The sequence below is a fragment of the Chionomys nivalis genome, chromosome 17, assembly GCF_950005125.1.
Source record: "Chionomys nivalis chromosome 17, mChiNiv1.1, whole genome shotgun sequence".
Taxonomy (NCBI): Eukaryota; Metazoa; Chordata; class Mammalia; order Rodentia; family Cricetidae; genus Chionomys; species Chionomys nivalis.
Genome location: NC_080102.1, coordinates 56,108,413 through 56,118,743, shown reverse-complemented (window position 1 = coordinate 56,118,743; position 10,331 = coordinate 56,108,413). Strand labels below are relative to the sequence as shown.

General features: G+C 46.9%; 1 protein-coding gene across 1 annotated transcript; it reads right to left on the bottom strand.

Moving 5' to 3' along the window:
- Positions 1-2,816: 2,816 nt before the first annotated feature.
- Dnajc22 (DnaJ heat shock protein family (Hsp40) member C22) lies at positions 2,817-8,675 on the bottom strand. The gene is made up of 3 exons (XM_057792569.1): positions 8,578-8,675; positions 5,443-6,396; positions 2,817-3,181 (listed from the first exon to the last, which is right to left on the bottom strand). The coding sequence occupies exons 2-3, from the start codon at positions 6,280-6,282 to the stop codon at positions 2,996-2,998; spliced, it is 1,026 nt and encodes a 341-aa protein (XP_057648552.1). The 5' UTR covers positions 6,283-6,396; positions 8,578-8,675; the 3' UTR covers positions 2,817-2,995.
- Positions 8,676-10,331: the final 1,656 nt, after the last annotated feature.

The window sequence follows — 10,331 nt, the reverse complement described above, 5'->3', positions numbered from 1 at the left end:
ATCTAGAAAAATTATAGAGAAGAAAATTTTAGCGCCCCCCCCCAATAAAAGTATTTGATGCTTCTCTTTTTCAGGGCTGGGGATCAAATTAGAATCTCAAATGCACTCTTAAGAGGGAAACATAGGGGGCTGGAGAGATGGCTCAGTGGTTAAGAGCAGTGACTGTTCTTCCAGAGGACCTGAGTTCAATTTCCAGCAACCACATGGTGGCTCACAACCATCTGTAATGAGATCTGGCGCCCTCTGGCCTGCAGGCGTCCATGGAGGCAGAATGTTGTATACATAATAAATAAATAAAATCTTTTTTTTTTTAAAAAAAAGAGGGAAACATAGTGGCTCACACCGTAATCCCAGCACTTGGGAGTCTGAGGCAGGAGGATTGCTACAAGGTAAAGTCTAGTCTTGTCTGCATAGGCCATCTTGGTCTAAGTATGTCTAAACACAGGGAGAGAACATTGTACCTCTTAGCCACACCCTAACTCCATAAAATCAATAAATAACTTCCAGCAAGCTTGCTAGCCCAGGCTGTAACAACACCTATTTTAGAAACCGATATAGGAGGATCACAAGGAACCAGGTGACTTAGCAGGACCTTGGCTCAAAATAAAAAGCAAGGAGCCGGGCGGTGGTGGCGCACGCCTTTAATCCCCGCACTTGGGAGGCAGAGGCAGGCGGATCTCTGTGAGTTCAAGACCAGCCTAGTCTACAAGAGCTAGTTCCAGGACAGGCTCCAAAACCACAGATAAACCCTGTCTCGAAAAAAAAAGAAAGAAAGAAAGAAAGAAAGAAAGAAAGAAAGAAAGAAAGAAAGAAAGAAAGAAAGAAGAGCAAGGAAGGGCTGAGCTCTATTCAGCTTTGAGATACCACTCTAGCTTAGCATTCCTGAGGCGCTGGCTTCAGTCCAAGCATCTAAACCACACACACACACACACACACACACACACACACACATAAATGCCCCAAAGAGAAGGGATTTCTTTTTCTTAATAATTTATTTAACTTTATTTTATGTGCATTGGTGTGAAGGTGTCAGATCCCCTGGAATTGGAGTTGCAGACAGTAATGAGCTGCCATGTGGGTGTTGGGAATTGAACCCAGGTCCTCTGGAAGAGCAGTCCACGCTCTTAACCACTGAGTCATCTCTCCAATTCCCTTTTTTAGAATTTTTAAGCTTTGATATTTTGAAAGAAAAAGTATGAATAAGACACACTGGAAAAGCAAGAAGATGGCAAGAAAGGTGTATTATTTTAATATGTTTCTGGTCTTCAATCTTCCTCTGCAAAGTGAGACATCCTGATCTCTTTTTCCACATCTAGCTAGAATTCAATAAGGACTCCTTGAAACACGTAACTGCTTGTTCCCCGGGGCTTCCCGAGTTGCCTTAAAGACACATGAGATATAAAATCATGAATCTTTCCGTCAGTCCTGTCCCAGTTTCAGCTCCTCTTGTCATGATAAAAGACCCGGAGAAAAGCAACTAAAGAGAAAAGGATTCGTGAAAAGGATTCGTTCGGCTTACCGGCCGAGCACAGTTCATCATGTCTGGGAAGTCAAGGCAGGAGCTGGAGGGCTCTGGTCTGACTCCACAATCAGGAACAGCACCAAATGGGTACATGCCAGTGCTCAGCTTGTTTCCCCCTTTCATTCAGTCCCAGTCCACGAAAATGGTACAGACCGCATTCAAGCTGGGCTTCCTCACTTTAGTTACTGGAGTTAAGAAATTCCCCACAGGGGGCTGGAGAGATGGCTCAGAGGTTAAGAGCATTGCCTGCTCTGCCAAAGGTCCTAAGTTCAATACCCAGCAACCACGTGGTGGCTCACAACCATCTGTAATGAGGTCTGGTGCCCTCTTCTGGCCTGCAGGCACACACACAGACAGAATATTGTATACATAATAAATAAATAAATATTAAAAAAAAAAAAGAAATCCCCCACAGACCTACCCATCAGCCAACCTCCCCTTTCTCCCTCACTCTGTCTGTCTCTCTCTCTCTCTCCAGCACTGGCCAAGGCAGAGGCAGGTACATCTCTGTGAGTTTCAGGCCAGCCTGGTCTACAGATTCCCATAAAACAACATCATAGGGCCGGGCAGTGGTGGCGTACGCCTTTAATCCAGTACTTGGGAGGCAGAGGCAGGCGGATCTCTGTGAGTTCGAGACCAGTCTGGTCTACAAGAGCTAGTTCCAGGACAGGCTCCAAAACCACAGAGAAACCCTGTCTCGAAAAGCCAAAAAAAAAAAAAAAAAAAAAAATCATAACATCATCTGTTCCTCTTCCAATACCCCAATACATCATTTTTTAGCCCTATAACATTTAATTCAAGCAGTGAACAGGGCAGACTTTGATATTCTATACCCATGTTAGAATCCTCTATAATAGATGTTCCTGGCAGTGGCATAATGCTCACTCAGAGTACTGAGTAGACCTGAATTCAGCTTGTCCCAAAGCCACGAGGGGCTCCACACACTGTTCCCAGTAGAGGTGCTTCCCCCTTGTCACTGCAACTTGTCGCTTTTGGGAAAAGCATAGAACCAGAACGTTTAAGTGGAATAAAAACATTTTTCAGGAACTTTGACATTGTCTCTGGGATCCCTCTTGTCATATGACAATATATGAAATATTAGAATCTTCATATTTTTCAGTCTCTTAAACCAGTGCTCTACACATTTATAAAAGTTAAAATAACCTTCCTCCATCATACATCAACGTACTTGGATAGGATACAGTGGTATATTCTTTGAAAGTTATTTTATTGATATTATATCTTTCACTAAATGGTATTAAGAAAATATAATCAAGAATACAGTTGCCAAGAATATAGGAATTCAGAATATAAATATATTTTCTACCACAAACTTCTCATCCCTTTAAAGTTTTCCTCCTCTCTGTTGCAAACAGCTTCTTGCAACAGCTTCCTTAACACTTTTGGGACGCCAGGTTTTGAATATGCCACCCAGCTCTGCCGAGAATGAGTTCTTCCTCAAGGTGTTGCTCTTCACCCCCAGGATGCTCTGGGCTTCTTGGGCTGACTTAAGACTTCGTATGCAGCCTGGATCTCCAGGAAGTGCCTCTGGGCCTTTTCTATCTGGTGCCGGTTATGGTCTGGGTGCCAAACTTTCACCAGGTCGTAGTAACGCCGATGTATTTCTTCATTGGTTGCCCCTTCTGGAAGGTCCAAAACCTTGGTGAAACAGAGTTCACAAATTAGCATCTCATAAGTGCTCAGAGCCCCTGGGTCTTTCTCTCCTTCTCAAAAAACCAGGCTATTTAGCATCTAGAATGACCCAGAGCCTTGGAATTTTAACCCTTTGGACCAAGGGTATGTTTCATTAGCAGAGCAAATAGACAGAGTAAGGTCCTGGGTTTGATCCACAGTTGTGAGAGAAAAACAACCCAAACAAACAAACAAACAAATAAATAAATAAAATAAACAAATAAATATCCCCTCCAAATTCAGTATACCACGTAAAAGTTAGAATGTCTTTAGTCACAAATGCATCCCAACCTAGAACTTCACACCCTTGACGAGATCTCCCCACAAGAAAAATAAGTGAACATACATCCACCAAAGACCTGAAAAGAATGCTTAAAGGAACTTGGTTGAAAAAGTCTTAAACCAGGCGTTGGTGGCACACGCCTTTAATCCCAGCAATCGGGAGGCCGGGTCAGGCGGATCTCTGTGAGTTTGAGGCCAGCCTGGTCTACGGAGCTAGTTCCAGGACAGGCTCCAAAGCTACACAGAAAAACCCTGTCTCAAAAAAAAAAAAAAAAAAAAAAAAAAAAAGGAAAAAGAAAAAGTCTCAGTCTAGGAATGACCTAAACATTAACAATAGCGTTATAGAGTTAATATATTTAATACACTGTGAGTAGGATAAGCTACAATAATTAACACAGACGATTTCCAAATTGCAAGTTAACGACATTTTATAAACTTAATGCTGAATGAAAAATCCCAGATCCGTACTAGGCAATCCCATTTATTGGATGGTCAAGAATAGACCAAACTGGGGCTGGAAAGATGGCTCAGTGGTTAAGAGCACAGCCTGCTCTTCCAGAGGTCCTGAGTTCAATTCCCAGCAACCACATGGTGGCTCACAACCATCTATGAGATTTGGCGCCCTCTTCTGGTGTGCAGGTATACATGTAGGCAGAACACCATATACACAATAAATAAATCTTTCAAAAAAAAAAAAAAAAGAATAGACAAAGCTTGGGTAAAGAAAAAAAAGGAGGAAAAGAAAAAAGCAACCAAAAAACTCACCCATTGAACACTGTGTCATGTGCTGTTAATAACCAGCACTTGGGAGGCAGAAGCAAGAGGATCACAAGTTGGAGGCCAGCCTGGTTTACATATCACCTTGGCTTATATTTTGAATTCCAGACCAAAGACTCCGTAGTGAGAGCCTGTCTCAAAACGAAACAAAACAAAAAATTGGGCTGACAAGATGGCTCAGTAGATAAAGCACTTAGGACAAGCCTGAGTTCGATCCCTGGAATACACGTAGTAGAAAGAGAGACTCCAGTCTTGCCAGCTGCCCTCTCTACATTCATGTTGTGATACATGGACACATACACAATAATAAACTTTTGAACCTCGTCTATCACGGTAGGACTCGGGATGAGACTCAGTGTTATAGACTCACGTGGCACACACAGGGTTTCTGCACTGAATCTCCTACACCGCGAAACAAAGCCCCTAATCCACAGTGACAGATGGTGGAAAGGAGCTGACCTCCAAGGCAGGAGTATAGAGTGGGAAAGGATAGGAAGGAATCCTCTTGGAGCTGGCAGCGTTCCATTCCTTAACCCAAGGGGCATGTACACTTTATCTGTTAAACTTCAATAAAAAGTATTATTCAGCCAGCGGTGATGCCAGCACTTGAAAGGCAGAGGCAGGTGGATCTCCATGAGTTTGAGGCCAGCCTGGTCTACAAGAGCTAGTTCCAGGACAGCTAGGACTGTTACACAGAAAAACGCTGTCTTGCAAAACAAACAAACAAACAAAAAGGGTGGGCTGGGGAGAGATAACTCAGCGGTTAAGAGTACTGGTTGCCAAAAAAAAAAAAAAAAAAAAAAAAAAAAGAGTACTGGTTGCTCTTCCAGAGGTCCTGAGTTCAATTCCCAGCAATCACATGGGGGTTCACAACCATCTAGAATGAGATTTGATACCCTTTTCTGGCATCAAAGCATACATGCAGGCAGAACACCATATACATAATAAATAAATTAACCTTTTTGATTACTCATATGTATTTCTCATCAGTAGTGCACCTCCATGCAGTACACACAGGAGCCCAAAGAAACCAGAAGATTCTTCCTGAGCTTGGGCAGTAGCAGGCCTTGGGACAGTGCTTCCCATGCAGACTACCAGCTCCATCAGGGTTTCTAACCCTCAGAGTCCATACAGGCCCTGGGGAGACTTGCCTGAGAAGAAAGGCTTACCTGGTAAGCCAGCCGACGTTTCTCATCCTGAAAACTGTCAACAAATTCATAGAGCTTTTCCCATTCCTGGAACTGTCTGGTATTGAAGCCAGGATCCCCAACCAGAAGCCACCAGATCCGGCAAGGCAGAAGGAAAACAGACTCTGTGAGGCGGCCAAGAAGTGGGAAAAAGCTGAACCAACTCAAGAAGGAACCGAGGGTTTCTGCCATGTAGCTCAGGGTGGCAGCTGTGTTGTACAGGACACTATAGGCCAGTGGGCCTGTGAAGGCGAGGTAAGCCAAGCCCAGGTGGTAGAGTCGCACGCTGATCGTCCCTGACTCCACTGAAGCTTTGTATCGGCGATGCTTCTGGGCTGTAATGCTGGCAGCCAAACTGATGGGCAGAATGGCTATGGGGCGGCCATAGAATACAGGGGAAATGAGGAAGGCTGCTCCTAAAGTCTTCTTAAAGTCTGATGTCTGGTTGCCAACAGCAGCCACCAGCAAGACCCCTAAGCCAACTGCCAGTGGGAGGCCCACAATGTAGAAGTTGGCCATGGAAGAAAGGCTGATCAGAGCCACCAGACCAAAATAGATTCCCACTATCATTTGGCCAGCAAAGCGAAGGAGACTCAGAGATGGTCTCCCCTCTCCTGGCCTCTGTTTCTGACCCTGAATCCTGTTGGCTTGAGCAACAAAGCTTGGGAGCTTCCAGAACTCCCAGAGCCAACCCAACCCACCACCTCCCAGGGTAAGCATCCAGAGCAGGGCATGGCTGTCCCTTCCCAGATACAGGTGGTGGAGTCCAACAGGACCCCCAAAAGCCCAAAGGGCATAGGTCACCAGGAGCCCTTTAGCCATCCTCTAGGGCAAGAGACTTAGAACAAATCCAGTGGCATTTGACATTGATCAGAACGCAGAAATCTCAAGGTCCTCTGTGAGAATCACCATTGTCCCGAGAGTTATCCTTAGACCCTAAGAGATGGAGAGAGGAAAAAGGAGACTCATCAGACAACACCCAAACCCCAACACAGTAAAACATTTCTCCATAATGCAAGTCAAGTCCTGTAGTGATATTTTGTTTGTATTTTAACAAATAAAACTTGTCTGAAGATCAGAGAGCAAAGCAAAGCCACTAGAGGCCAGGCAATGGTGACACACACCTTTAGTCCCAGGACCGGGGGGACAGACTCTGCTAGTTCAAAGCCACCCTGGCCTATAAGAAATTGATCCAGTCTAAAAGAGAAACAGAGCTCACACAAAGGCGATCCCAGCACTTGGGATCCCATGCCTTTCGTCCCAACACTAGAAAGATGGAGACAGGAGTGGTATGACTGAGCAGAAAGAGGAATATAAGGTGGGAGGAAACAGAACCAGTGCAGTCTGAGAAGCAGTCTGAGATGCAGTCTGGGGATGCAGTCTGAGATGCATTCTGGGGATGCAGTCTGAGATGCAGTCTGAGGACGGAGTTTGAGACACAGTCTGAGGAGGCAGTCTGAGATGCAGTCTGAGATGCAGTCTGAGATACAGTCTGAGATACAGTCTGAGATGCAGTCTGAGGATGCAGTCTGAGATGCAGTTTGAGAATACAGTCTAAGATACAGTCTGAGATGCAGTCTGAGGATGTAGTCTGAGATGCAGTCTGAGGATGCAGTCTGAGATGCAATGTGAGATGCAGTCTGAGATGCAGTCTGAGATGCAGTCTGAGGATGTAGTCTGAGATGCAGTCTGAGGATGCAGTCTGAGATGCAATGTGAGATGCAGTCTGAGATGCAGTCTGAGATGCAGTCTGAGATACAGTCTGAGATGCAGTCTGAGATGCAATCTGAGGAGGCAGTCTGAGATGCAGTCTGAGGACAGGATGGCCCCTTTGGTCTGAGCTTTGGTAGAGGTAAGAACTTAGGGGCTGGCCACACTGCTTCTCTGATCCTTCAACTTTCACCCCCTGATAGCTGACTGAGTTTTTATTATAAGACCAATTAGAATTCATGCTACAAAGTCCAGTCCTACCTCAAGGTCACTTGGGGGGTTAGATGTCTCATGTCTTTCTGTTAGCTCCCCAGTCCTGTTACAGTGGCTCCAAATTTAGGGGGGCAGAATGCTTCATTTTTAAATTTTTCTTTTATTTATTTTGGAGAAACAGTCTTATGTAGCCAAGCTGGTCTTGAGTGACTATAGCTGAGGATGCCCTTGAATTCCTGACCTCCTGCCCCCATTTCCTAAGAGGAGTTATAGCATCTGCCACCATGCACGCCCAGGGATGAGAATGTTTTAAATGTTTTTAGGTGAGACACTAAGAACTAGGTGCCTGAACAAAAAAACCAAAACCAAAACAAAACAAAAAACAAAAAATCAGAAGTCTGGGACTAGAAAGATTGCTGAGGTTACCTACTGCTGTTCTGGAAGACCCAGAGTCAGTACCCAGTGCCCACATGGCAGTTCACAGATACCCTCTTCTGGTCTCCGAGGGCACCAGGCACCACACAGTGCACACATAGAGATACAAGTAAAACACCTATACATAAAGTACATGTTTTAAAATATTTATTTATTATGTGTACAATATTCTGTCTGTGTGTATGTCTGCAGGCCAGACCTCACTACAGATGGTTGTGAGCCACCATGTGGTTGCCAGGAATTGAACTCAGGACCTTTGGAAGAGCAGGCGGTGCTCTTAACCTCTGAGCCATCTCTCCAGCCCCCCATAAAGTACATTTTTAAAAGAAGAAGAAGCAACTTAAATTTCAGACCTCTCCTTAATGGCTAACAGGGGTAGGAAGGGGGGTGGGGATGGTATAATAGAATACTTTTTCAAAGTTTCAAACCCTTTTGAAAGTCAGTGTCTTATCTAAAAGCCCACCCCTTTAACTCCACGTGTGTGTGGCCCAAGGTTTGAACCTTCTCCAGCGAAACTTCCCATCTCCCCAGGCCATGAAAATTTCCCACAAGTCAAACTTGAAAGGGATCCTAAATTCCTTCCACTTAAACATTCTGGAAAACATTTTGACCTAGACCTTAGCACCCCACTGCTCAACCGTCCTGTTCCCAAACAAGATTGAAGAGCCTCTACAAAGAGGCTGCAAAAATCCTCAGAATATCAAATCCAGCGGCAAAGAGTGCCTGCCATTCGGTCCTATCTACTTCAAGCGAACTCACCCTCAGGCAGTCCCGGTAGAGCCGCAGTACTGGCTGCTCAGGCCGCTTCAGACTAATCATTTCCTTGGACCGTGGAATCAAAATGGCCCCTCTCTCCCTTTCTGTTCCCACTGCCACACAAGTGGACTTTGTCTCTCAGAGCTGACTGTGTCTCTGAAGTCAGGCCACCTCCGCCAGGCCCCTCCCCGAAGCCCTCGTCAGCCTCTTCGGAATCACCTTCCGGTCCTACCTTCCTCTATCCGCCCTCTCGGGTAAACCCTGTGGAAGCTCACCCCAGGCTCACCCAGTTTTATATTCTAGGACCTGGAACCGCGCCCCACTCCCGGCGGAGCGCACCTCTTGCAGAGCGTCACCACAACCGCCAGGTGGTGCTGCCGCTTAGAGAAGGAAGGTTCCCCAAAAGTCCCAGATCACCTTTTCACGAGGTTGGGACACCCCAGGCCAAAACTGTCCCGACAGTGCGGCTACTTGAGGGAGAAGAAAGGCGATCCCTATCGATAAAACTAAAATTCTCAATTACCTCTTCTCCCCGCCTCAAATGGGAGTCGATCGCTCTCACTTCAGGCTGAATGCTTCTCTCCACACGCCAAAGAGCCTCAAGATGGCCAATATAGTATCACTTCTAATTTCCTAAGGGAGAGACAGCCACCCATAAGCAAATGGGAGAGCCCATCAACACCCCCTATTTTGGCTCACTGTCTTATTCAAGTTTTAGGGAACTCCACACCCAAACCTGAGCCTGACCTTGCATAGCCCCAAATCCAGAGAGCCTCGAAGCTGCTCTGACCCTGAAGCAAAGGAAAAACACACTAGCAAGGGATACAGGAGCGCATCCCCGGAAGATTAAGACCATAATCAGAACTCGGGGAGAGGAATCCGCCTTCTTCCTTCAGCGCTGGAATGCTTTCAATATTCCAGGCTCCAATCCCGGGTGCAGCTCGGTGACCTTGGCCAAGTCACACCTTCTCCTGAGCTTCAGTTTCTTTCTTTCTAAAGAAGCTTGGATCTACACGATCTTCTGGTCTTGGCTAGGGGTAGGGATGGAGCCATTGGGCCTCACTTAGCGTCACACGCGCACAGTAGGCAGAACGTTTCCGTTTCCTCCAACACCCCTGCCCCCAGGTGGGGGTGAGAAGGCAGCTCGGGATCTGGTCCCTTTAGGGCTGAGGAGGGGCAGCGAAACGACAACCCAGCCATGGCTGCGGAGGTGGGGGCGCGACAGGGCCACTGAATAATGAATGAGACTTAATTGGGCCCGCACTGCGAGGCGGCGCGCTAAGCTTGGCAAACACGCGGGCAGCAGCCGCCGCCGCTGGACAAACAAACTAGCTCTGGGTGCCGGGAGCCGGGTGCGGACCGCCGCGGCGGAGGGGGGGGGGACCCGCAGGCAGCCAGGCCTCCTGGGCACAGCAGGAACCCAGAAGTGGCCGGGGTGCCAGACTACCTAGAAACATCGCCGGAGGGATGGAGGTTCGGGGCCCAGCCCAGAAGGAAGGACTAGGGAGGGAACGAAGCAGGTTTTGCGGTTGAGCCGGGGGCCCAAGGGCAATGTAACAGCGAGGGAAAGATGGAGAAAAGAGTGGAGGGTGGAGGAGAGAGTGAGAAATGAGCGAGGAAAAGGCACATCTGGGGAGAGTTGGTGGAGGGTGAGGGCGAGAGAAGAGCTATTTCTGTGAGGAAAGGGCAGAGCGATGGAGAAACAAGAGGAGGGAGGCACAAGGGGCCTAGAGAAGAGGAATTGGAGAAGAGTCAAG

Bases quoted from the DNA above. Each gene is read 5' to 3' on its own strand.
- Dnajc22 (XM_057792569.1), bottom strand. From the start codon at position 6,282: ATGGCTAAAGGGCTCCTGGTGACCTATGCCCTTTGGGCTTTTGGGGGT. The intron at 3,182-5,442 runs GTAAGCCTTTCT...TGTTTCACCAAG, and splicing joins AACGTCGGCTGGCTTACCAG to GTTTTGGACCTTCCAGAAGG.